Genomic DNA, 27,492 nt, shown 5'->3' with positions numbered 1-27,492 from the left:
TAGATAAAATCAATAAAAGAGCTTAATTTACAAATAGAAGTCAGATATAGCGAAAAAGTTAAAGGGAAAAAGAGCTGGGTGCACTAAACTTCATAAACGATTTTTGACACTTCCGCTTGCTCAAATCGGCAGATTTTTTTTATTTAGTTATTCTTGCGTTATTCCCTTTAAAATAAAATAAAAATCGAACGCGCTCGAGTAAGTCAAGGCCGCGATTATTTTTTTTGCAACTTTGTTATCCTGCCACTCGCTTACGGTTCGCTAAAATCGTCAGATTATTGAAATGGGCACTATTGAACAAGTAATTAATCCACCATATCTTAATCTGACGCGCTCGAGTATTTCAAGGTGGCGATTTTTTTTACTATTCTGACGGGCTGTCCTTGACTCCCTGCTCGGTGTCAAGGACGCATACTTAGTGGAGGTACTCAACAGGATGCAAGGTATCCCCCATATCTTAATCTGACGCGCTCGAGTGACTCCAAAAATCCCCTCTGGGGCTCCGCGACCATTCTTAGTCTTTAAGAGCAACTCGTACAATACTTTTTTCAATAAATTATTTGTATTTGTTGTTGTATTTGTATTTGAACGTCTTGTTTCGGCATATATGTGTAAAACTCGAAGGACATAACAACATCCCACGTACCAGTCCCAAGCATAAATACCATGTAGATTAGATACGTTGTACGAGTAGGTAATACACATAGATAAAGGCTTGGGTATCGCGAGTGTTGACTCCACCAGTGGACAAGTGCGACGACGATTACAGAAGCCATTGTGTCGGGTGAGGTATTGTTGCAACTATCTGGGCCGGGGCCGCGGCGCACGCCTATCCTGCGAGGCGGGGCGGTGGGCGGCCATTGGTTGCCGCCAAAGCGTGACAAGTTCCATTGGACAATTCGGCAAGAAGTGAAAGTGACGAAACGTTCCTTCTTCGCGCCTAACACCTTGCGTAAATTATGCAATCGACCCATTTTAGGCAATTGAGCCATCTAGTGGTCCTAGACTAGACTATTGGAATACCTATGTAATTTTTCTACCGGTAGCGGAAAGCGCGTATTTTCACAAAGACGAGATACATACATACCTACTAACATACCAGAAAGATATTTTGTAGCTGTTAGCTATAAGTATAACGATAGGATAATAGTTATTTGTTATACAAGGGTGCAACGTTGTATTTTACCCACGAGTGTGGAATTGAAACACGAGCAAGCGAAAGGATTGTATAGTTGAACGACGAGCGAAGCGAGTGGTTCTCAAATAGAATCCTGAGCGTAGCGAGTATTTCAACACACGAGAAGTAAAATACATCTAGGTCTACCCAAAACTGGGAAGGTAATGTCAGATGTGATGATGCAACACCTAACATTACCCAGCTAGTGTTGAGTAGACCCAGATGTGCACGGGTAAACGCCGAATACAGATTAATGTTGTTTAAATTTTCTGACTTTACCCAAAAGGCTCGAGTAATACTAGTTATACCAGGATAAACTTGAGTTTAATTAACCTTGTAACATTACCCGTAACATATATATTTTTCACATGCATAAAATGTACAAGGATTACAGGTGTTATTAGTGTTATTATGGTAACTCATATACTAAACAACCGCGAAAACACGTCGGATCGTTCATTAAATTTCCTAATTAAATTCCTACAGATTAATTAACTTCTGACCTGCCACGTTAAACCGCCGTAATAATCTTACATTTCATTTCAACGAACGACACAAACAAATATTAATAATACGATTTTGTAAGTGTCATAAAAGGCATTAAGATGCAAATTCGCTACAAGCATAACGAGAACATTAGCATTATGAGCGACAATAATAATTTGAAGGGTGACTCAGCTTGTCAGTCCATCAGCTCCGGTTTATTGTGACGCAACGGCGAGTCGACAAGAGCCCGCCCAGGCCCTCCATCAATAGCCGTGAAATTCAATTATAGACTATGTAGGTCGCATTGCCTAAATAAAATGATCGCATTTATTTATGCCGAGCTCCTATCAATAAGATATTCAATGTCGAAATATGTTGCTCATTTTGAATCTGAACGTCAGGGAATACAACACAGGGAATCAGCGCAGAGGGTTTATGGGACTAAGTTCAACATTAACATTCCAAATTTCAAACCAATAGCGTTAGTACCTCTCAACTCAAGATATTTAACAATGTGAGGTGACCGACGGACGGACAGACGACAGTCGCACCATAAGGGTTCCTTTTTACCTTTTTGGGACGGGCCCCCCCATTCCGCGAAAAACGAAAAACATTTTTTTTTATCTGCGTCTTTATCGCTCGAATATGCGTATCCAAGAACGATAAAGAGGTAGATAAAGAAATTTCGATTTTAGTTTTTCACGGTAGACCCTTCCTCACGCATGTGCAGGTGAAGAATAGGACAGCAGCTTTGGATATTATTATCAAAAGTACCTACGTACTTACTGCCTAGGTATATTCGTGCAGATCATAAATAACTACACGACTTCGGATACCTAAACTAAAGTTATACTGGTTTAACCGAGAAGGTGAGTGCGGTAAGCGTTATGAATAAAATACTAAATGATATTGTAGATGTAGTGTAGATACAATGCAAATCAATTTAATAAGAGAATGTAAGATGCCGTCTACAGTTTTACATACTATTAACGGTCAATAAAGATTGTAACAGTGTTTCTGCGGTGCGGATGGAAGATCGCCGGTGGAATCACCTAAAGTGGAGTACAAAGGAAATAGCAAATAATGTAAACAAATAACAGATTTTCTTAGCAATTGAAGTCAAGATGTACAGTCAGCAACAGAAGTTGCTGAACTAAGCGGGCGAGGTGTTCAAAATTACCTTGACACGCTTTTATTCTCTTAACAATAAATTCGCGTCAAGATCATTTTGAACATCTGGCCCGCTTAGCAACTTCTGCTGCTGACTGTACTGTACCAACGGGGGGCCAAAGAAAAGGGATTAAGGAAGTAAGGACTAAAAAGGACCGTAAGGAGGAAGGAGGAAAGAAAGGAAGGAAGGAGGAGGAAGGATAAGTAATTTATCACTACGCTCGTTTTCGCCCCCGTTTCTTGCTGGCCTCAGGACTTCAGGAGTCAGGAACTCCTCCGCGAGCCTTCGACCTCGGCGATCGGGCTCTGAGCTCCGATTTTAACGACCCAAATTACTTTTGTATGTATCCTTCGGACTTAGGATCCTACTAAGGATGCTAAGTAAGAAGAGAAATATTGTTAGGTGTGCTTAAGCCAGATTATAGATTTTTCATAAGGGGTTATTTATAAAAATAAATAACCGTACCGTTTATACGTGTCTAAACATAGCGGAAACTATCATCGCCTACTCAATTGGTTCGCGATTCGTGCCTGTTCGCAACTTTCAACGTGATTCACGCACTGATTAAATGTGGAGGGCCCTAAATAAGCCCTGAGGTAGATGATAGAAGCACAGAATAAGTAATAGTATTATCATACAACACGGCCACGCACCGCACCGCCCCGACTCGAATGACCTCGCCCCGCGACAGCAGATTGACGACCGATTGCCGGCCGCTCAGTACTATTTTTAAGCAACTTACTCGCACTATGACGCATGCCACGTGTAAGCCTTACTGTTTAATTGACATTGACATGGTTGGCTAGTTTGCTTTATTACCCTTAGCCAGGCCTGAAAATTTTATTTACTTTTGAATATTGATTACGGTAGATAACAGCGGTAAAAGAAAACTAATTTCTAGTTTTAGTAATAGTCTAGCCCTAAATGCCATACCAATAAGGCAGTGGCCACATACAGACCACTTGAATTGGTGTGGTTTGTAAGTATAATATGACTTTTAGAGCGAATATTCTATCAATAAAAAATAAATTGTGATTAATTGAGACACACCACATATACATTATCTTATATGCAACCGAAAATTACATTACATAGCACTTACCGTATTTTTTCGGCTTAACAGCAACTTTTTGCGGGAGAAACGCAGGAAAAATGCACGAAAACGACCATTCGATACATGAATCTAGTATAACATTCGATATCAATTTGAATTTGACAACTAAAACTAAAACGTCAAAGAAATTTGCAAAGAGACATGAAAGAGACAAATTCTATACCATGCATAAAGAGAATATAATCACCATAGACATAGTATATACAAGTAGTTATAGACATGAAACCGAGCGACCAGGGGTAAGAGAAAGACATATAACATATTCATGTATTGACAGTTTCATGTATGGCAGCGTAATCCTTTTCCTCTTTCACTTATTTTCGTTATTTCGCCATCGCCTCCTTGCTATGATGCCATAAACCGACCATGAAAAAACATGCCCGGTCGGTGATAAAGACAAAGCATGGCACTATTTTCTCTTTCCTCTTATAGCATTATAGAATCGCAATATTTAAGACTATCTTTCTCTAGAGGGCCCTCCACAGTCGTGCGCGAATCGCTGCGCGAAGCCGCGTAATCTGGAGCGACTTTACACATCCAATCCATGTTTTGCATTCGGAAATGCTTCACTTTATAAATGATACGGAAATATTAGTTTGGCAAGCTATTTCCGTTAGTAGAAAAAGGCGGCAATTTTTTAAAAAAATACGAAGAATTTGCCTTCGAAAGAAAATTAGAATTTCGCGCTTTTTTCTACTGACAACTTTTATGTTATGATTTTTTGTTATCTGTGCACGGTTGTGCGTCAGCTTAACAGGAAAAAAGGGCCCGGAAACCGAAAATACAAGGCGAATTTTTTGAAAACAATTTGATTATAATGTTTAGCCCTTTTTTATTGGCAAAAACGAAATTTTTTTTCTTTCTTAATTATAAATTATTGATATACATATATAGTCAAACCAAATTGGCAGTAAATAAGAACAAAAAAAACTATAGTCATCCTTTTCTTTTGGGTGCTAGTACTAATGTAAGACAAAGATAGTATGATTCTCTCTGTCTATGTTTGATATGAGACAGTCCTTTGACAAACTATAGTTGGTCAAACCAAATTGTCAGTAAATAAGAACAAAAAAAACTATACTCATCCTTTTCTTTTGGGTGCTAGTACTAGTGTAAGACAAAGATAGTATAATGTGACATAACAATCCTTTGACAAACTATATTTTTATGTTTGAGCTGATGGCCAAGTTGCTAATGCTCGATATAAATTTAAAAAAAAGCTTGACAGTTGAGTATGTTGATGTTGACAGTTCACCACTACTTAAAAAGCTTACACTTGATTTACAGTTTACTTACAGGTTACATTACAGGCAAAACAACAATCATTTCAGAATTCTGTTCTGACAAGATAGTTTTAAGAATGATATCTAATTTTGATAAAATTTGCGTGGATTTGGAAAAACAGGAATTAGAAGTAAGATTGAATTCAAGTCCAAGAGAATACTTTTTTGTTGAAGGACATCCTAGCTCTATCTTTGTTAATTATAAGGACTAGTAAAGATTAACGCTTTAGTACCATTTCAGGCACCCACTGGAGTGGCTTCACCTTCTACCTATGCTCAGCTGTTAGTCATTTACTTGTATCAAAATGATCTGTAAGTAAATTTAGGATGTTTTTTCTAAAATGTATTCATGTTTTGTTTATACCTAATGCAATCTGTGAACATCATACTAGTTCTGATGTTTTCGTTGATAAGTTTCGTTGCTTTACCACCACCACCTACAATAAGTCTATGATTGAAAACATCCAATGGTTAGCAGCGGTGGCACATAAAAAAAATACATTTGTAGACAAGTCAGAGATAAATATCTGGGAGACCGAGCTTTGCTCGGAAAACATAAAAACTCAAAATTGCGCGTTTTCCCAGAGATAAGACCTAGCTAAATCGATTTTTCGTCCCTGAAAACCCCCATATAGCAAATTTCATTGAAACGTTAGAGCCGTTCCCCGAAATCTATATACATATATCTGATCTGATTGAGGCATATAAAATACTAAACCAACACTACAACCTCAAAGATTTCCATAAGATGCTAGAACGCAATAGTGACAACTGTCTGAGAGGTCATCAGTATAAGCTGGTGTCTTGCAGGTCCTACAATAATCCTCATAGACACTTCTTTAGCAACAGAGTAGTCAAAGCTTGGAACAAACTCCCAGAGGATGTAGTATCGGCCCAAAGTGTCAATGAGTTTAAGAATAAATTAGATAAGCACAAAGCAAATTCTACTCAACCACGAGAACTTGGTTTGACTCTGGATACAGGCATTATCAGTTATTTAAACTACCTGCCTGCATTACATAATAATAATATACAAGAAATCAGAGATAATATGAATTTACTAGTCTTCATCAGCAGTAGGAAAACTGCTAAACAGTGAAAATTTAGCAAGCCGATGCAATACAGACCCCATCACTTTTCCATTCTTTCTCTTCAATGTAAGGAGCCAACTTTAGTGGTAGTTTGTTACACAGGGTGGTTTTGTTACGTCTGACTATAGCTATGTTATGACTATATGAGAGGTAAATATGTCTAACCCCGAAATAGAGACAAAAAATCTGCTGTTCCATAGAAAACATTGACAATGTGATTGAAATGTATGAGGACAGCCATTTTTTTTCGTTTTTGACGTTTTCCCCATAGTAAAAGGTTTTCAAAACATCCTACATATTCATCCCTCAAGAGTATGGTCAGACAAAAAAAAAGCACTGTATTAAGCACCCACTATTGTATTAACCTTTTGGACGCCAATGACCGATGTACAGTGTGGAAAGATAAGTCGGGCCCTGGAGGGAAACTACCTTAAATCCTTAAGCTGGCTCATTTTACTTAAAGAAGACATTCCCTTATTTTTAAAAAGAAACAAAGCTGCATTCAAAGATTTTCTAAAACTCGCTTGCCTCGCCCGGGACTCAAACCAACTAAAATTAAAAAAACAAGCACTCCCTATTTTATTATACTAATCGATAGTATTATTATTCAGGATAAAATTTCTCTAACAAACATTTGGTCAGAAAAATAAAAATGATTGTTAAATCTAACATTAACTTTATTTTACTATCAATTTGTTACACTTAAATTATTTAACAAAATTTATCATTGTTCGAAATGAGCCCCCTCGTTCCGGCTACACAAAATTAGTTGCAGTTGAAATTAATTTCTCTTAGCCTTCAGCAAAGTGTTGTGGTGTATGCCCCTAATAACATTTTCTACCGGAACCCTTAGCTCTTAATCGGTTTCAAAGCAAGTTTAGAGGTATTACTACCATTAAACGATTTTCTTATCGAAGATTTCAACAAGGTACTTAGCGATGTATTAGCAAGCGTGTACTTCATACGAAGTCTTTGAATGTTGGAGAGATAAGAGAACTATTACGTGTCTTTTACTTGTTGAAAGTGAACAGTAACCAAATGTTTCTCAGAGAAATTTTATCCTGAATAATAATACTATCGATTAGTATAATAAAATAGGGAGTGTTTGTTTTTTTAATTTTAGCTGGTTCGAGTCCCAGCGAGGTAAGCGAGTTTTAGAAAAGCTTTGAATGCAGTTTTGTTTCTTTTTAAAAATAAAGGAATGTCTCCTTTAAGTAAAATGAGCCAACTTAAGGATTTAAGGTAGTTTCCCTCCAGGGCCCGACTTATCTTTCCACACTGTATACGCACCATAGGTTCAACGCCAAAGACCGATTAATCGGTCATAGACCTACATGCATATGCATAAAGTTCAATTTCAGTTTTGACACTTTGCTGACGTGGCGTCTGGATGACTACTTTTGTGTTTGACACGGCGTCAAAAAGGTTAAGACAACATAAGGATTTGGATACCTCATGACACTTGCTGAGAGTAGTAATGTAAATCTTTTATTGATTGTGAATGCAATTAAATTACAATTTAAAAATCAACTGAATAGAATAAAATTCCATATAAATAATTTAGCCCTACTAGACCCTACAAAAAGTAGTTAAACCAGGGACAGCTGGGGTGACACTAAGATAAAATAAATGAAATACTAATTAAGTAGCATGAAATAGTGATATTTATTATGCATGTTTATTTAATTCCAGATGTAATGCAAAGTTTTTGTGGAAAAGAATCCCACAAAGCATCACAAGTAGTAATCCCGAGATAACTGCTATCTGGACGGTTGGACAGAAACTGTGGAAGAAGGATCTTGCCGGAACATACCAAGCACTAGCTAGCTACAATTGGACTGAACCTGTAGCTAATATTATAAGAGCACTTGAAGGTACTATTGCTTTTAAGATCTTTATTTTTTAATGTATGTGGCTTTCTTTTCCGCGTAGCACCATATTGGTATTGGGATTGGTAAGGTGGGTACCTTATGGTGGCTGGTGCTTACTCTATTATTAAAGACGCTCCAATACCAATGTGGTGCTACGCGACGTGAGCGCCAGCTGCCATAAGTTACCTTTACCCGTGGAACATCACACATGCCGTTACAAAATAGTGATTAGGACCAGATTCTACTGCATACTAACCAAATTAGACTTAAAAATGTTTTGATGGGTATCAATATCAATGTATGGTATGGGGCTTCATTTTGATGGTTTATCCAAAACTATATGTAGGGGTACAGGGTGGTCATATTGATAGCTTTTAAGGTCCTCTATCAACATTTTTTCTTTGTTGAATGCAAATGCAGGCGAAGTATTGCAATATATTGTAGTGACAAAAGCAGTACCTAATTAGATTGTCAAGGGCTACTGTTTTATAGTCCAGTTACCACAAAACATGGCATCGCCTACATATTCCCACTGTCAAATATGTGGCTACAATACTTATATATTGTAGTACTTTTGTCTTTAGCTGTAATTATTTATACATAAAGGTTGTTATTGCACTTCCAGAACGTGTCCGCGAGCGAGCATTCTTCCTAATCGGGCGCTCCTACAACTCCATATCCCTAGACACCGTGGTGTCCATGACCGGGCTGAGCCGCGACGCGGTGCTGCGCGCCTGCGCCGAGCGCAAGTGGACGCTACGCGAGGATGGCGTCACAGTCGACCCCACTCCCCCCGCCCAGCCTGCCCCGCTACACACCTCCAGCGAGGACCAACTCTTCAAACTCACCGAGTTTGTATCATTCTTAGAAAATTAAGTAAGTGCTTTTATATCTTAGGTTCAGTGAGATGACAACTTAATATTGGTATATTTAAATAAGTTTCGTAATAAATGGTATTATAAATGCTAAAGTTTTTTACCACTATAGAACTCCAGCAAAACCAAAGGTACAAATTTGTCAAGCTATGGTCTTATAATATTCGTTAAGTGCTGATAAACAGCACTCCTGATAGCTTAGCAGTGCATAGCTAAGAACTAGTAAGAACGATTGTTATTAATAAACTTTCATTTTTCCATCTCTAGTAGTAGTAGTAGTAGTTTAGTAGTAGTAGCAAGAATAGCTCTTGTGTTGCAGGCGTCCTTAGGCTACGGCAACTGCTTACCATCAGGCGGGCCGTATACTTGATTGCCAACGACGTGGTATAAAAAAAACAAGAAGTAATAGTTTCAGTGAGACAATTCTGACGTAATGTTCAATATAAAATATTTGCCGCATTCACATATTTGCTGGTAAAGTCAAGGATATTTCTATGAGGTTATGAAAACCAATAATATAACAAATTGCATTTGATTTATTTTACAATCATTTAAACATGTCCTAAAAAGTACATACAAAAGTATAAAGTTTAGTGGCAGTGTATAATTATTTAAGACTAACCTAAAACTTAATTCTACATGCTAACATGTCTACATAAATATCCTATTTAGCGACTTTCCTGTTCCATAACAAATTCTCTTTCAAATATCACAAGTAGTACAATGCTTACAAAAATGAATTTTAATTTTAACTTAACAATTAAAACTATTCTAAAAATGAGTATCTACATTTGTTTAACCTAGCCAGTGACATTAACTTTTGGCAACTCTTAGGATTTGTGAGGCACCTCACTAGCCGGGTCATTAGTATCTTCCTTGGAAGGAGACCTGGTTTTGCCTCGGCTGCAGTCTCATAGAGTTGCTCTCGTCGTCGTCGCCGAGCGTCGTCTCGTAGCCTCTGTTCACTTGCCCTCCGTTGGGCTCGGCAAACACGTCTTTCACCGATATGTTAGCGGTAGATGTGCGATGACGTGGTACCACTAGGTTGTTGTTCACCTGAAGCAAATAGCAAAGTAATTAACGATAACCCTACGCGAGGAGCTGTCTCTTAGATGTGACACTAAAGTGTGACATATCTATATATATATAAACGTAAAAGTCCTGACTAACTGACTGACTGACTGACTCACTTAAATCAACGCCCAGCCCAAACCGTTGGACCTAGAGAGCTGAATTTTTGACAATAGATAGCTTTTATAACGTTAGTATCCACTAAGAAGGGGTTTTTCAAAATTCATCCCCTAAGGTGGTAAAAAGGGGTTGAAAGTTTGTATGGAGATCATAATTTTTTTTTAGTGCGGGACTTGAAACTTTGTATAAAGGCATATTATTAAAATACTAGAAAAGTAATTTCAGCGTTTTTGAAAATTCATCCCTTAAGGTGGTGAAAAAGGGGTAGAAAGTTTGTATGGGGGTCAAACATTTTTTTTAAGTGCGCGACATGAATCTTTGCTTAAAGGCATGTTATTAGAATACAAGAAAAGTGATTTCAGCGTGTTTAAAAATTCATCCCCTAAAGTGGTTAAAAAGGGGTTGAAATTTTGTCGTGGTCCTAATTTTATTTTAAGCTAGGTACTTGAAACTTCATAGAAATATATATAATTAAAAGAGAAAAAAAAATATTTCAGCATTATTGAAAATTCATCCCCCAAGGTGGTAAAAATGGGGTTGAAAGTTTGTATGGAGATCCAATTTTTTTTTTGAGTGCGGATATTGAATCTTTGCATAAAGGCATATATTATTAGAATACAAGAAAAGTAATTTAAGCGTTTTTAAATATTCATCCCCTAAAAGGGTTAAAAAGGGGTTCAAAGTGAATCTATTACAAATGCTTTGAAACTTCTTAGAAAGGCATTTGTATAAGATTCCAAAAAAGTTATTTCAACGTTCTTAAAAATTCAACCCCTAAAGGGGTTAAAAAGGGGATGTAAGTTTATATGTGGTACAAATTTTCTTTTAAGCTAGGAACTTGAAACTTGGCAAAAAGGGCATTATATTAAAATAGACGAAAACTGATTACTTACACCGTTTTTGAAAAGTTTGTATTAATAGTTTCGGGAGCGATTTTTTTTTATAGTGGATTTGTAAATCTTCTAAGAGGGTCGAGAGGGATTATATCGGGAACAATTTTTTTCAGTTAGGGTCTTGAAACTTCGTAGTTTGTGAAAGACACATGCGTTGTATAATTATTAACAAATGATTAACCGTCCCTACTGATATCTTTTGCTGCATAATGTTCTATATTATGCTCATGTAGAATATATAACCACCAACATACAAATCCACGTACGAAGTCGCGGGCAACAGCTAGTATTTACATAAAATGGTATTGCGTTTTATGATCCTAAACGGGGCCCACTGACTATCAGTCCGCCGGACGATATCGGCCTGTCAGTTAGAACAAAAACTTTACAGTTCCGAACAACTGACAGGCCTATATCGTCCGGCGGACTGATAGTCAGTGGGCCCCTTAAGTCCTTGAAGCTTTAGTTTTGTTTTTGAATTTGGAACCTTGTCTTATTTAATACAAGTACTTATTTAATACAAGTTAAAATCAAATTTTCGAAAAAGGCTTTAAGGGCCTCTGGGGCCTTAGGAGGTTTTAAAACTATATATCACATTAAAGTTGTTTTCATTACAAATATTCTAAATATATTTTTACCATTCCAGTTACTCCGTATTCGTTGTTTGCTCCGAGAGTTTGCATTTGTGATTTTCTTCGCTCCGCCATCACGGAATTCCTCCTCGTTTCTAGAGCCTTCAGCGTCTCTCTTCTTAAGGTCATCTTACGATTGAGTACCGGCGTCCCTGAAAATGTATAGTTAGTTGAAGAACAAGAACATGAAAGAAACTATTATATCCGAGGACAGATACAAGTCAAGGAGAAAATGGGTATTCACGATCTAGATATACACTTCAAACCAAAAAAATAAATGTAAAGTTATTTTGAAGTATTGCAATTCATCACGTTGGTCTTTTTAGTAGCATTGCATTACGCCTTGATCTTGGTGGTTGGTACATTGCGTACCAACAATGTCTTTCTTTAGAAATATTGCCGACTTGACGTGACGTGACGCTGTACGCAACGTACTGCGTCAATCGGAGGCCTTAAGACGGTTCGTGACTTAGAATAAATTCGCCATAAACACTTGCTCGCAAAGACCTAGAGATTTGTAAACTTTACCTGGTCCATCGTTAGCGTTCATATTAAAGAACCGTTTCTTGAAAGCCACATCAAGCGTGCCGATGTTCCTCTTCTTCTGTCTCGCTTTCTCCAAGTTATGGATGGTCTTTCTTCTGCCCACATTGTGGGGTCCAGAGCCCGAGTCATTGTCGTAGTCGTCATCCAATCCATTTAGCTTTTGCAAGTCTTTTACTATTGCTATTGCATTTTTATCCAGTAGTGCATCTTGAGATAAGTCTTCCGCCTAGAACATAAAAAATATATTTTCTTATATCTTATATCTTTTATCTTATTGGCAATCGAGTCAGAGATAAGCCTAGCTAATCGGGAAAACTGACCTTAAGACTGGGTGGATTTATGGCATGTAAATTGAAATTTAACCGATTGAAAAAGTGTTTGTTTGTTCATCGAGTTATTACGTACCTTTTTCGTGCAGAACCAATTCAGTTCAGTGGATGCCAAGATATGCGAAAGGGTTCCAAATCGATGGAACAACATGGCAGTGAACTGGATGAACAAAATCAACGCGAAGAAGAACACGAACACCAGACCGATCGGTTCCAATTGCAAATATTCTTTTGAAATTAATACCTGGAAATATTTTAAAATTGTTAATATACGAAAGCGTGTGAATTAAAAAAAATATTAAAAGTAAAACATAAATCATCATTTATTAGGTGTGTTTGAAATGGAGAAAGACGTGATTTTTGTTACTGACATGTGCAAATTAATAGGAAACTTGAAACACCATAATAACACCAAAAACAATGTTTAATACGTGTGCAGTCAGAAAAATGCATTCGTATGTTTTTGACGTCATTTATGTTATCATGTGTAAAATTAAACATAAAATGATAATGCCTCGTAGGAACCAACCTATTTTAGGACAAGTAAAGTAAAAAAGTCAAGCGATATAATTATAAATGTAAGGCCCCGAAAAGGAGTTGATTAATTGAATCACGTTTACTTCGTGGGTTAAGGTGTCCACATTTTCTGTCCTAAAAATAGATCATTGTCCTGACGACTATAGGTAGGAAAGTTCGTTATATTATAGTAACACTTATAACTTAGGAGTTAACTGTATTAAGTTGCCTTTCCATTGGACCTATTTAGATAGAAACATTATCCTGTTACACAAATCACCACGTCGGCTGAGGTGTAAAGTATGTACAAGGAGAAGTAGTGACCCGGTCACCGTGTTTAATAAGAAGATACCTCCACCCTAATAACCAAAGACAACATCGATGATCCATGTTGGATAACGTGAAATTGCAGGGATAGTTGTGGATAGTGACATTTTAACCAGGAATAAGTTCTACGGAATTATCAAATAACGGATCTAGGGTACCATCAGTAACGTTACTATCTTCATTGTGAAACGCTACCGTTATAACAAGGATTAGAAATATTGATCAATTGACCTAATCATTTTACTGGGATTTGCGTTGATCAGGAAAATAATTGGGATGCGGATATTAATTAGAAGGCGTGTGAACCCATTAGAGTGTCGCCGAAGAAGTTTAGTCCTCCGTGTGTTGGAGTTCCATGCTGGTGTGCCAAACCAGGATAGACCGGTTAGAAGAAGATCATTAGACTCGTGATCGTGAGACACAATCTTCGATAATTCTGGCTATACCTCGCCTGTCTCCTCGATGTACGTAATATTTGTCTTAATTCCCAAAGGCCAATCCACGTGGAGTTGATCTTTGTTGAGTTGTAACAGAAACACTATCAATATGAATAACGCGTTAAACATAACGAAGGCAAAAACTGACTTATTACGAAGCTCTATCAAATCGGCAGCAATTCTAGCCTGTAAAAGTACATAAAACGGTTATTTAGTAAAATTTTGCGTCAACCTTCAAGGGTGATTGGGAATGACTTAAAGTAATAGCACGGTTTTTTAATTATTTGGAATGTTTGTAAGAAATCTTCGTTCGTCATAGTCCCGTGTCATCGTTGAAGGCCGATCGCTGGATAGGGAAGCCACTTTACCTCTTGCGTAACCTCATCATACGTAATGTTAGTTTTTACTCCGAGCGGCCATTTGAAATGAAGGTTGTCCTTATTCAGTTGCAATAAGAACACAATGAGTACAAAGAGGGCATTGACCATAAAGAAAGAAAACACTGACGAGTCTCTCAATTCTTTAAGGTCTCTGGATATACGGTCCTAGAATTAGGGGAAGATTAACATGAAAATATAATATTCGTAGCATTTTTACCTGTAAAGAAAACTGATTAATCTTATATGTTCTATACAAAAAAGTACGAATCAAAAATGTTTTTTGAATCATGTTCATATTACTGTAATTTATTATAGTTGTTTTGAACATTTTAAAAATGACTTCAAAAGGTAGCTATATCCATTGAGTTATTATTACTATAGAAACGACATACCAAACAGTGAAATTGACGCAATCACAACCTGTACAACGCGACCAAAACGTCGTAAGCGCCGTAAAATTCATGCCGCTTACGCGTTTAGGTCGCGAGGTTCACGCTCCGCTTCTATGGTTTGATGCCAAAACGGCAGCAACTCATGTCGCAAAATACTGGTTCTCTGTGCCCATTCCTATAGGTACGTTAGTAATAATAGTTCAATGGCTATATCTGCCCGAGTGTCCGATTATCCCATATGAACGTGTGGTTTCTCGTATTTTAGATATTATTCTGTGTTATAAAACAATGACAGTTTTTGTAAATATATTTCGAAGTCTTGTGATAGACAAAGAAAACACAATTCGCATTTGTATGAGACATTCTGTAAACAATTTTGGGGGATGCTTCTTATATATTTGAAGTTGAAATGAACGTAGATTCGGGTCCAAAATTCCAAATGTTACAAATCCAATTTATTACAATAGATAGTTGGATACCTACATTATGCCTATAAATAATACATTTGGTTGTTTCAATGTGATTTCGAAATTTTTTCATATGGGTATTTTTACACAAATGTCACCTTTATGACATATTTTACCTGTTCTTCCTTATTAGCATCAATGGGGTAGAGATATTTGTCAATGAGATCCTTCCAGAACTGCAGCTCTCCCTGACCCAAAAAGTCAACTTCACCCTTTTTCAAATCTTGGTCTTCTATCCAATAAGGATTGATGAGTTCATCTCTTTGTTCCTAAATGAATAATACAAAATACAAATTAGGAATACGATTTTCTTTGGTATTTTCATCGTTTTTTCTACTTTTTACCTAATTAAAGATTGATAAACGTTTTTCGTATAGACAGTCGAGTCTACAAATTGGCATTTGGTTCTGTTAAATGACCAGAGTAAAATGAAGAACATTTCATATGTATTGTAATAAAGTAGTGTAAGTTTATACCCGCGGTACAGTAGACAAAGTGTCGGTATCGGAATCCGAGTTGTGTTCGTTCTCTGGGTCCTCTGCTAACGCATCTAACCCGTGATCTCCATTCGTACTACCTCTGTGCCCTATCGATAGCTTACGTCCTCTACTTAGTCCATGTGGATCAACTGCCCTGAAATTTTACATTAACTTTTTATTAGTACTACGTTTTTAATAACTAGTGTACAGTATATTTTATAAAAATAAAAATGTACTCCACCTTTCTACAGTTTCCAATTTTTTCTCCAACTTCTCGAGCGTTGAAGCAATATGCAGGAGCTGAACTTTCTCCTCGTTGCCCTTGGGATGCGTGCAAAGCAAGCACTTGAAAAGCCCAGCGAAGGAGAATTCAATAGATCCCTCTTCTTCATTGCTATTTACACCTTGTAAAAATCCTAAGAGGGACTTATTTTTAACTTTCTTCTTGGCTTCCTCGGCTTCTTTTTTCTCCTGCTCGATTTCCTAAAAAGTCCATAATCGCATTAGCCACCTTATACAGCAGTTAAATTGCTTGGGTATCTAACTAAGTTAACCAACATGGACTTACTTTCTTTGTTTTCTTAGTCTGCACTTCTCGAGTACCCCATGATACGACGTTCAAGTTTATAATCGAATACAAAATCAAAAGCAAGTACATAGATGGGATAGACAGTAAATAGATGATTCCGGGCACGATACACCAAAACTCTTGGGGATGCAAGCACGCCGCTATGAAGAAGGAACTCGACAACGCTATCAAGAAGATGGCCGAAGGTGATCCTATGCCGTCCTCGCCTAACTGGAGCGCGGTACCGACGATTACAGCCATCATTATCATAGCGTACACTGTCGATAGAATTTGAGCAACCAATAACTGTAACAATAACACGTTACAAATAAATATTTCAAACACTCCTCAGAACATATTGTTTTTGCTGAGCAAATCGGACTTAGCTGATTGATTTCTATGCCATTGCCCATGTCCTCTAAAGCTTTTGAGACTGCTTTTCTAGTGTATTACAATAATTTTTCTAGTGCATTGTCATATGACATTCTAATTTGGAGTAAAGCCGATGCCTGGACTGGCTTTCTTTGTTACCTACATTTATAAACATTCATTATGGCATTTTAACCGACCTACTTTAGCAGTGTAGTTATGGTTTGATTGTTCTCGTTATATCTAATGTCGTACTTGTGAAGTCCTACTGTATTTGCTGATCTTACCTGAATTTCGGATTTCATCGTGAAGCAGACAAACATGAATAGCAATATCGGGTACAAATTGTATTCGAAGGAGGTCCAATTGTCAATTCGGAAAGCAGCCACGAAGGCACCCACCAACATAAGGAATATAGTGCCGGGACCCAGAATCGTACCGCCCATCAACATCATCTGAAATTTATTGAAAGTTAAATAGCTGTTATATATGTATGTTTTATTGTGGCTGTTTCGTAGAAATCTGCTCATCACATTCTAAGGCATCACAGAGATCACACAACCTAATCGAAAAGACAAGGCATATGTTTGAACTCGTTACCTGGTAAGCGATATACGGAGTCGAAATGTTGTCGTTGATCTTGATGGTGTGCTTATAGTCGGCAAGCAGGTCCATGATGTTGGCGATAGTGGAGGGCACCCAGCGACGACGCTGGTTGTAGAACTCGCTGAAACCTTCGGGGCAATGCGTGTACGCGTCCGACGCGGCTGAGTACTCCACACGATATCCGCGCTGGAGCAGCAGGGTGCACAACCAACGATCCTCTCCTGTGATGGAAGGGAAGTTGGAGTATATTTATAAGTCTTGGACGTACTCTTTCAAAATTTACAGCCATTGCACACAATGGCTGTAAATTTTAAAGTGTGATTTGGGTATATTGTTCTATATCACAATTTTACATGATTATAAATACGCGGGCTATTTTTTGTCGTCCGTCTATCGCCGAAATATAGAAATTGCCTACAGTGTTATTTATCTATGTAGATTTCGAAACGCAATTCTTCTTCTTCATGTACCTTTCCAGGTAGTATAAGTCTGAAGGTTGGCAGTCAGCATCAATCCAAACGCAACGCAAAAGAAACGCAATCCAATTCTAGTGAAGGGATTGGTCATGTTAAACGTTCAACAAATTTTTGGCAATCGTTACATCTGTGTAATGGTTAATTGAATTACCTTGATCGTATTGTACGTAATGCCTAGCTTCATCTGATCGTAGCGTGTATTTCTTCATAACGTTGTCGTCCATGAGAGCCTTTCCTCTGAAGAGTGAGAAGCAGCCGGGACTACAGAGTACGCATCCGATCATGTGCTCCGTTGCCTTTTGCAGCCAATGGCCGATGGCGTACTCGAACATCTGATACCACACCATGGGGCCTGAAAATATTTAAATTTGGGTTTAGTGACTAAACCGAACATCAAAATATCTATTGTAGTTATTTATTTCCTCTTTGGTTTGGTTACCAAAATGAACACAACATGGCGAACTTAGCCTGAAACTTTGTTGAGATTGAGACTTTTAGGTGTTGATTCCGAAAACGCGGCACTATCGGTATACCCGTTGTTTTCGGGTGTGTAACTGTGCAATCCGGGGTATAGTGTTTGTGTACTGTGAATGTAAAGTGTGAACTGTGTACTTACACCTCTTACAGACTACAGATTTTTAGGATTTTATTTTAATTCTCTGGAATTCATGCTTGGAAATCTTGGAATGTAGATGTAGTAATGAAAAAGCAAGCAAACAGACAAAATTCGTTACCTGATCCAACTGGGTGAATACGTCCGCAAGCAGCTCCAAGATTCTTATTCTTCTTCATCAAATCGATAAGCAGTCTGACAGCATGAGGCTGGAAGTCGATGTCTCCGTCCAAAGTCAGAAGATACGTGTTTTCGGCCATAACGTCCTTTCGGTCCACGGATATCGGCAACTCCATTAGACGGTGACCCAAAAGGTAGTACATGTACATCACCTAAGGAAATGATAATATAGAATAGAATAGAATAGAATGAGATTTTATTCGTAAGCACAAACAAACATTACATAATACAAAAGAAAACATAAAATAAGATTAAAGTGCCACGAAATGGCCTCATCTCAGCATGTTGCTGGTGACTTCCAGCGATGATCTTCCGATGAGACGGAAGGTAACAGACAAGAAGAAAAGATACATAAAATAACATACAATGAACAAATAGTTAAATACAACAAGCAAGAAGATACAACATAACGCTTAAATTAAAAAATATTTATATAAAGTAAGCATCGTACTTGTAGCATAACAGTCAGTCCCTGTATCGGTCCGGTCCAACCATACCTTGGCTGAAATTTATACGGGGTCCCTTTGTTTGACATAATTATTGAAAGTCATAATGTAATGATTGTCATATTATTATTAGTCATAATTCTGAAACCGTTAACTTTTTAGGATTTTCCTCAGGTTATCCTATAGATAGGTTAGGTTTGTTTTATGGCAATCCTAAAAAGTTACGCGTTTCTGAGAAAAATCAAATTATGACTAACGAAAATTTGGACAAACAATACATTATGACTTAAAACTATATGGGAAACAATAGAGACCCAATAATATACCTATGTATTTGTATCTACAAAAAGTGTATGTAAGAATGTTTAAGTAATAGGCACACGAAGGGATATTTTGGAGCCAAGCAAAAATAAATCGTAATGACATGATTTTTAGGAACTTGTAGGAGCATAATAATCATAATGGTTGCTTAATGACTGTTTGTTGTTGTAAATATCGTCTATTTAATAGATTATATGGCCCAAGCCACAAATGGCCACCGATCCCATACACGTGACTAACCTGGCAATATCAATTTTGGGTACCTGAGACCAACGTTTCCTGTGACGAATCTTTGCCTTGTCCTTAAGATGGCAAATCATTTTTGTCTTTCCTGGCAGCACCCACGACAACCGTCCGCCGTACGGAGCTGGGTACTTCTTCGGTGGTCGGATTCGAATGTTGGTTTGATGTACTTCGGAAGCAGCTTCGTCAATTGTATCGATGAGAAGTTTCACGAATCGATTCACTTGAGAATCGTCATCGCTGTGATCGGAAATTTCGAAAGCGTCGTCTAAGAAAATGTGAGCTGTAAATCAGAAATAGTTACTTTAATATGGCATCGCTTTGCAGGTGTTGCAGTAGAGTTGGTCATTTTTCGTCAAGCCAGCTATGGCAACATACAAATTAACTAACTTTCAAATTCATAGTAATCAGGATCCACTACGCGAAGGTACTTCTGAGCGACACGCCGCGCGCACTGATCTTCATCCAACCTGAGGATCGACTTCAAGAACTCTATCATCTCGTCTTTCGTTTCGTGCCACATAGTAGCGCATGCGTATATTCTGGTGATTTGGTCTGAAGACTTGATGGTTTTGGGAGAAGCACCAGTGTTGTCTGACTGTACCGAGATGGTTTCGTAGTATTCGTCGCCCTTTTCTTTCTCGATTTCGGCAAGATCCTAGAATTCATAAAACACATTGTATATAGTCAGTTATTTTATCTTTCAATATGTAGTATCAGATAATTTATATCAATATTTCACGTTTATTAGTGTCACTACTGAGATTAGTAATATATAGGTAGGTACTCTACAGGCAGACAATTCCTGGTTTACGAAGAGAAACTATTGATATTTAACCTTATGCTAATACTTATTTTATTTATTACTTTACCTCAGTCTTTACATTTTTTTGGTCATCCCTCTTTCTGTTGAGCGCCATGCTTTGATCAATAAGCAGTCCATTATACATTGGTAAGACAAACAATTTTTCCGTAGATGCCAAACGCTCTGCCTTCGGGGTCCAAATGTGTATCGTTATCCACGTTTGCGATAGAAGCCATAATAACCACACCCAAGCCATTTGGCGAGAAATAAAATCGCTTAGGGTGTAAACTGTAAATATTTTTGAAAGATATTAAATATTTTTATTGTTAAAAAAAAGCATAGAATTACAAAGTCCAAAGTAAAAGCTTAAAGTTACCTGGTGGGCTTTCGAAAAACAGATAATCAGGTATGGTCCCGTGGAAGAAACAGTTGTCCCCATTCCTTATTCCACAAGCAGCGATCAAGAAGTTCACTACCAGGGGGATGACTAGATTGATAGGGAACGCATAACTGAAGCCTTGAATGAGGATTTTACACGCGAACTTTCCGAAAATGTAACAGAAGTAGGCAGCAAACATTTGTATAAGTAGAACGTAGAAGGCAGACTTGTAAACTGCTGCAATTTCTACAGAGTCTCCGGTCAGTGTGGCATTTACTAGATCAGGAATCATCGTGCCTCCTGTTTGAATTTGTATCTGAAACGAGATGAAATTGGGTAAGTTACGTACCATAGGCATAACGTGGTTTGCCGAGGTTGGCTAATCATCTAAATAGAGCCTTTACGGTTCCCCTTGTTATACCTCTTCAACTACGATGTTATGTGGTCCAAATCCAGCATTGAACAGTTGAAAGAACATCGCCGGATCATCGCCTTCCATCCATATGCTAAACAGAATGCACATCAAAAACAGCAATATTTTCCATATGGACATGAACCGGTAAGAATAATATCTTGAATGGTTTAATTCTTCTTTTAGTCTACCTAAACTTTTGATTATACCTGAAAAAAGATATTAAAATGATGTTCTCGGTGGAAATAAATAATTATGATATGTAAGTAATGTTTTGTGCGTTACATAAGTTTAAGTATCTTACCAATGGGGCTCTGTCTGGTTACGTAGTTCTCCCACCATCCCAACGAAATGCATAAAGACGCGATCGGTATCAACCATAACACGGGCTTATTTTCCAACAAAGGCCACACAATAAACCCGGTGACTTGTGCTACAATAGCGGCCATGTCGACTATAACTTTCATGAACCGCTTTGAGTCTCGCGAGTTTCTTGAGAGTAGGCCCAATATCGCGGGGATAATACAGAGACAATTGGTTATCATAGCGCCTTTGACGACGTCGAGCTCTGGAAGTATCTTGAAGAATAACAACCCCAGACCTATTGTGTGGAGTGACTCTGCAACAAATACCTGTAAAAGAAAGCAAGCAGTGTTTTAATCAAGTCTTTTCGTTCACAAAACTTAACGCAGATGATGGCGCTGCAATCGTTTCAAAATAAAACATTTCATTAGATGTCGAATCTAAAGAGACTTAAAACATTGACCTTAGACTTCTGTCGCTTTTGGTTCCAATTGGAACGAGTATAATCTGTAAGTTTTTAACCTCATTGATCATATTGCAGTACTCGCCCTTACGAACCCAGCCATTCAAATGTTGTGGTACCTAAGACTAGGTCTAGGTGCGATGTAATGAATAATCCTTTACCATTTTTTACGTATTTTCACGAAAACGCACGAACGTGTCATGCTATTTTCTCAGTACAAAAAGTACTGAGGTTGACTGAAGTAGCATGACAAATACGAACGTTTCAGAGAAAATACGATGGCAAAAAGGGTTGTTCACTACATCTTGTACCTCTACCTACATATAGCGGTGAATTTTAGGCGCCACATGACACTTTAGTTTTAGCTATCATGGTTGCGTTTTCCACCCTGTTGAACTTACCACAATAAACTGTGCACTCGTCGGTCGTTTTGAAGACTTGAAGAAACATATCCTCACGGCGCGGATGACTGTTCCTATTTCTGGGATAGCAAATGCCGCAAGGAGCGCCCACATCCATGCTACTCGTTCTTCGTCCGGAAGGCTTACTATAAATTGCTTGTCTCTACCTGGAAAGTTAGGTATGGTGATGCTTTAATATAGTAACTAGCAACATTAAAAAAGATAGGGTTCCTTAGGATGCCAAAGGAACCTTATTCTTAAGATTCATATGGCCAGTTTTCCGATATACTATTATGATCAAAGCAGAGATAGCAAAATGCTAGTAAAGTTCTTTTGAAGCGGATGTTACGTAAGCATTTGCTAAAACAAGAGTTCGAATAATATTCATCAATATTATATTTATAGTATGTATGTATGCATGTGTCTACTATTTATAGTGTGTAATGTGTATGTATGTTTGTATTTATTTATAGGTAGTTTATAAGTATAATAGTTTACTTTTCTTCTAACTCATTGTTTTTTTTTTTCTTTCTCTCCTTGCACCAATTGTAAGTGTCTCTGTTTGGCCCTATGGTTGACTGGTAGAGAATGCCATTTGGCATTAAGTCCGCCATTTATACATTGTTGTATATATTTTGTGCAATAAAGTTTAAATAAATAAATAAAGTAAAGCCTGACCAGGAATATTATTATCATTGTCAAGAGGGCGCTGTTATTTTCATGTATAGGGTGACAGTTCAGTATAGTATGAAAATATTAGTTCCAGTGAAATTCCGCAACATGGCGCGTGATCATATATTCCTGGTCAGGCTTTAAATAATCTAGGAATCAAACCGTCTCGCTTGTCTGTCTAACCAAGCTCTAAGATTTTTTTTGACAGTTGCAAAAACACAAAATATAAATTTACAAACACCATAACAAAGAAAATTAAATTACTTACAAATAAAATATCATAATAAAAGTTAAAATAAAAATGGGACAGTAATTAAGTGTCAAAAGTAAAATGTAAAAAGTATATGTGTGTATGTGTAAAAAGTAAAATGTTATAAAAGTAGGTACAAGCTGTGTGCGTTGCAGCAGGACAAAAGGGTCACGGCTCAGTGATACGCTTCGCTCTTTCGAGCAAAGCCCTAATTTTCTGCCGGAACCCAGGTCACAACAGAGAATATATTTACGTAAATCGGAAATAATCGTACAGTGTATAGTGTGATGCTGATGAATTGATGATATGTGCATGTCGTGCGATAATTTCAAGATAAAATACTTAGATATAGTTGGTCTAACCAAATTGTCAGTAAATAAGAACAAAAAAACTACTCATCCCTACTTACACGTTTTCTGGGTGCTTTGTACTTCTTTTAGGTGCTACTGTAAGACAAATATATATAGTATGATTCTCTCTGTCTATGTTTGAAATGAGACAGTCCTTTGACAAACTATAGTAGGTAAATTGACATGTGTGTACTGTGTGTGAGCCTCCTAGTCGTGTGATACCAGCCCCACCATGTAATATCCTGAAATCTGCAACCAAATAGCCGAATGGAATCCCAGCGGTTTGTTTTCAAGGAGTTTTTTTTGTGATTTTTAAATGTATTTTTGGATTCTCAAAGGCGGAGGGATATCATTCCAGCATTTGGTTGCAAGGTAACGGAAACAACCGGCAAAGGCAATCGTCCTATGAGGATGTACTTTTTTCGTAGAAACTTACCTAAATTTCTATTACAATAAGCGAGCCGCCTGTCTTTCTTCAGCTGTGACGTCATGAAAAGCACCGTCCCCTTGGCAATGACCCCAGAGCCAAGCACCACCACGAACGTGACGGCGTAAGCTAATATCTTGAGCAGCCGCACTGTGAACTCGAGACATTTCTGGCTCTCCATGGAGCCACTGTCCTGCTTTGGCGGGAATTCTCGGAACGAGTCCCATCCTTTCGTTTCGTGCAACGTTCTTTGACTGAAATTTGAGAGTTGTTTTTGAATTATTTGTGCAATCATATAAAACAAACATAAACAATAGGTACCTAGTTGAAAATGCCCGAAGAGGGACCCGGTTAAATCGACGTCGATCGTCCGGGTAAAGTCGGTCATGTACTTACTCAAAGCCTACCATGCCAAACATTGCCTGACTTGAAAAACGAATTAAATATAGGCAGCTGTTTGGTAGAGAATCACTGTAACTTCAAGCCTAAAAATGTTTGGCGTGGTAAATGTAGAGCAAGTTTATTTTGCGGTACTCAAATCTCGCGGTTAATTCGCTATAAATACGAGAACGCAATGTCATCTAGAGGCTGATTCAAACCTACATTTTGATCGAGCGAGACGAAAGGGCCAATAATAACTAAATGAAATCAATTTGATGTCAAAGTATAAGTTTGAATTGGCCTCCTGTATTGTTTAAGGGTAAAGGGCCGCACTGATTATCAGGCCGCCGGACGATATCAGCCTGTCAGTTAGAACAAAAAATTGACAGTTCCGAACAACTGACAGGCCGATATCGTTCGGCGGACTGGTAATCGTGGGCCCCTTAAGTAAGTAACGTAACCCACCTTAGGCGCCATTCATTTATTACGTAAGGCGATTTAGGGGCAAGGGGAATCAATCATGTCTTTTTTATAGGGTTCCGTAGTCAACTAGGAACCCTTATAGTTTCGCCATGTCCGTCCGTCTGTCTGTCTGCCCGTCCGAGGCTTTGCTCCGTGATCGTTAGTGCTAGAAAGCTGCAATTTGGCATGGATATATAAATCAAAATATCCAACAGTCGTACTTACAATAAAATCTAAAAAAAAAAAAATTTAAGAAAAAAAAACCGACTTCAATGGGGGATGCCGTTGAAAGGTTACTTATTGTTGATGGTGCACTCCAGACAATGAAATGAAAAAGACAGCATCTTTTGCCTCACTAAAATGAGGTAAAACCACCCACGTTTCTAGTAGCATTTCGTTTCTATAAGGGTCATAGTTCTATCCTAACCAAACCCAATGTTCTGATAGCATTTCGTTTCTGTAAGGGTCACAGTTCCAACCTAACCTAACCCACTTTTCTGATAGCAGTTCGGTTCTGTGAGGATCGCAGTTCAAAAAAAAGTCCAGGTCCAAGTTTGGGGTTGGGTCCATAACGAAGAGAATAAATCGCCAAACGTGAACTATGTGTCGTTGAAGAGTTCCATTCTGATCATCATCAGCAGTTCCACTTCATCAAATGTCACTTTTTTATGTAAAAGCTGCTGTTGATGAAAATACAAAAATCACTATATGTATGCCTTTCTCATTTGAGGAGTTCCCTCGATTCCTCATGGATCCCATCATCAGAACTCGAGCTTGACAAAAATGTGTCTTGAAAACCTAACTTGCTTACCAATCATAACGAAGAGGACAAATCGCCAAACGTGAACTATGCGTCGTTAAAGAGTTCCATTCTGATATTTCTGATCATCATCAGCAGCTGCACTTCATCAAATGTCACTTTTTTAAATGGAAATGCTGGATTTGTTGATGAAAATACAAAAATCACTATATGTATGCCTTTCACATTTGAGGAGTTCCCTCGATTCTTCGTGGATCCCATCATCAGAACTCGAGCTTGACAAAAATGTGTCTTGAAAACCTAACTTGCTTACCAATCATAACGAAGAGGACAAATCGCCAAACGTGAACTATGCGTCGTTAAAGAGTTCCATTCTGATATTTCTGATCATCATCAGCAGCTGCACTTCATCAAATGTCACTTTTTTAAATGGAAATGCTGGATTTGTTGATGAAAATACAAAAATCACTATATGTATGCCTTTCACATTTGAGGAGTTCCCTCGATTCCTCATGGATCCCATCATCAGAACTCGAGCTTGACAAAAATGTGTCTTGAAAACCTAACTTGCTTACCAATCATAACGAAGAGGACAAATCGCCAAACGTGAACTATGCGTCATTGAAAAGTTCCGTTCTGATCATCATTAGCAGTTCCACTTCATCAAATGTCACTTTTTTATATGTAAATGCTTGATTTGTTGATGAAAATACTAAAATCACTATATGTATGCCTTTAACATTTGAGGAGTTCCCTCGATTCCTCATGGATCCCATCATCAGAACTGCATTTTGACCAAAACGGGACCAATCTGTATGTATATACAGTTTACCATCAAAAAAGAATTTTCAAAATCGGTCCAGAAATGACGGAGTTATGGAGTAACAAACATTAAAAAAAAAAACATACAACCGAATTGATAACCTCCTCCTTTTGAAATCTTGAAGTCGGTTAAAAATTAAGATCAAAGTGGGGTGGAAACCCTACGTTGGATTTTTTTTAGATTTTTTGATTATTGTAAAAATTAGGTGTGAAAAACAGATTTCATTCAATTTTTTAAATACTCTTAACTCTTATAATAATTAATCATTAAAAATAATAAACGTAGGGCATAACTGTGGTTGATATACAACAAATTGTGTCAAAATATTTTCAATAATGTTAAAATTAAGGGAGGAAATGGGGACTACGTTTGTATGAATAGGCGATTCCGAGCGGGTCCTCCACTTTCGTCTTAAACAAAACAGGAAGCCAATTCAATATTTTAACGACTGTAAATAACTACAATACGAAATATTGGCTACTCTTGGATTAAACCCTGCCAGTCAGCGAATGCCATCGACGCAGACGCAAGAATAACAACTTTCACACGCGCTACGGTCGGTGACGAGATGAGAGTCATGAGAGAGAAACCTGTGTATCGACTGGAATCGGTACCGCAACTTCCTTCCGAGTGTGTGTAGGTAGTCTTCAGTCGTCATCCACTTTGTCGCGCAATGTTCAATTGTTTTTGTCAATTAACCTCTTTCACGCGATTAGGCGCGTGCTAACTTGAAATGTGATCGCATTTTTCTCTGTAAACCCGTTTCTAATCATACTGATTATAAGAAAAAGTCGATTGACAATGGTAAAATATTGATGTTGTTCGGTTATAGTATTAAGTCAGGAATGATAATAAACATTTCTATTTTCAGCTAACATTTCTTTTAGCTGCAAAAGTCCATACCCACGGCCCGATTTCAACAATGCTTATAAGAAGTCACGGAGGTACGATACCGATCTGTCAGTGTCAAAACTACTATCTGTACTGTGACGAATACTTTGCTAATGTATTAAATTAATTTGACATGTCTCCATCCATATTTAAATTGTATATGTGTTCTGTTTGTTTTTATCTGTGTTATTTTGTAATTTAAGTGAATTTGTATTTGCATGCATGCAACTGTGC

At 37.7% G+C, this 27,492-nt stretch overlaps 2 protein-coding genes across 5 annotated transcripts in view; one reads left to right on the top strand and one right to left on the bottom strand.

Annotated features, from left to right (window-relative positions):
* The first annotated feature begins 5,204 nt into the window (after window positions 1-5,204).
* Window positions 5,205-9,163, top strand: LOC134741091 (COP9 signalosome complex subunit 8). Its single transcript, XM_063673860.1, has 4 exons — window positions 5,205-5,362; window positions 5,473-5,543; window positions 8,015-8,196; window positions 8,819-9,163. Exons 1-4 carry the CDS (start codon window positions 5,309-5,311, stop codon window positions 9,067-9,069), a joined length of 558 nt encoding a protein of 185 aa, XP_063529930.1. The 5' UTR covers window positions 5,205-5,308; the 3' UTR covers window positions 9,070-9,163.
* A 421-nt stretch (window positions 9,164-9,584) lies between these two features.
* Window positions 9,585-27,492, bottom strand: part of LOC134741034 (chitin synthase chs-2) — a 41,487-nt gene continuing 23,579 nt past the window's right edge. For 2 of the 4 annotated variants that reach the window (XM_063673774.1, XM_063673772.1), the window contains 21 exons: window positions 23,951-24,195; window positions 22,243-22,409; window positions 21,380-21,707; window positions 21,085-21,284; window positions 20,661-20,979; window positions 20,352-20,572; window positions 19,870-20,137; window positions 19,500-19,762; window positions 18,411-18,621; window positions 17,828-18,028; window positions 17,195-17,421; window positions 16,882-17,049; window positions 16,226-16,531; window positions 15,899-16,140; window positions 15,655-15,811; window positions 15,295-15,447; window positions 14,308-14,484; window positions 12,736-12,903; window positions 12,313-12,556; window positions 11,791-11,936; window positions 9,585-10,124 (listed from right to left, as the gene is read on the bottom strand). In XM_063673774.1, the coding sequence (XP_063529844.1) occupies window positions 9,933-10,124; window positions 11,791-11,936; window positions 12,313-12,556; window positions 12,736-12,903; window positions 14,308-14,484; window positions 15,295-15,447; window positions 15,655-15,811; window positions 15,899-16,140; window positions 16,226-16,531; window positions 16,882-17,049; window positions 17,195-17,421; window positions 17,828-18,028; window positions 18,411-18,621; window positions 19,500-19,762; window positions 19,870-20,137; window positions 20,352-20,572; window positions 20,661-20,979; window positions 21,085-21,284; window positions 21,380-21,707; window positions 22,243-22,409; window positions 23,951-24,195 (4,603 nt within the window). In that variant the 3' untranslated portion in view covers window positions 9,585-9,932. Of the gene's footprint in view, window positions 10,125-11,790; window positions 11,937-12,312; window positions 12,557-12,735; window positions 12,904-13,948; window positions 14,126-14,307; window positions 14,485-15,294; window positions 15,448-15,654; window positions 15,812-15,898; window positions 16,141-16,225; window positions 16,532-16,881; window positions 17,050-17,194; window positions 17,422-17,827; window positions 18,029-18,410; window positions 18,622-19,499; window positions 19,763-19,869; window positions 20,138-20,351; window positions 20,573-20,660; window positions 20,980-21,084; window positions 21,285-21,379; window positions 21,708-22,242; window positions 22,410-23,950; window positions 24,196-27,492 lie in introns of all 4 variants that reach the window. The other 2 variants (XM_063673775.1, XM_063673773.1) reach the window with 1 other exon arrangement.

The sequence above is a fragment of the Cydia strobilella genome, chromosome 4 (assembly GCF_947568885.1).
Source record: "Cydia strobilella chromosome 4, ilCydStro3.1, whole genome shotgun sequence".
NCBI lineage: Eukaryota > Metazoa > Arthropoda > Insecta > Lepidoptera > Tortricidae > Cydia > Cydia strobilella.
The sequence above is the reverse complement of the archived record's forward strand: the minus strand, read 5'-3'. Positions and strand labels throughout refer to the sequence as shown.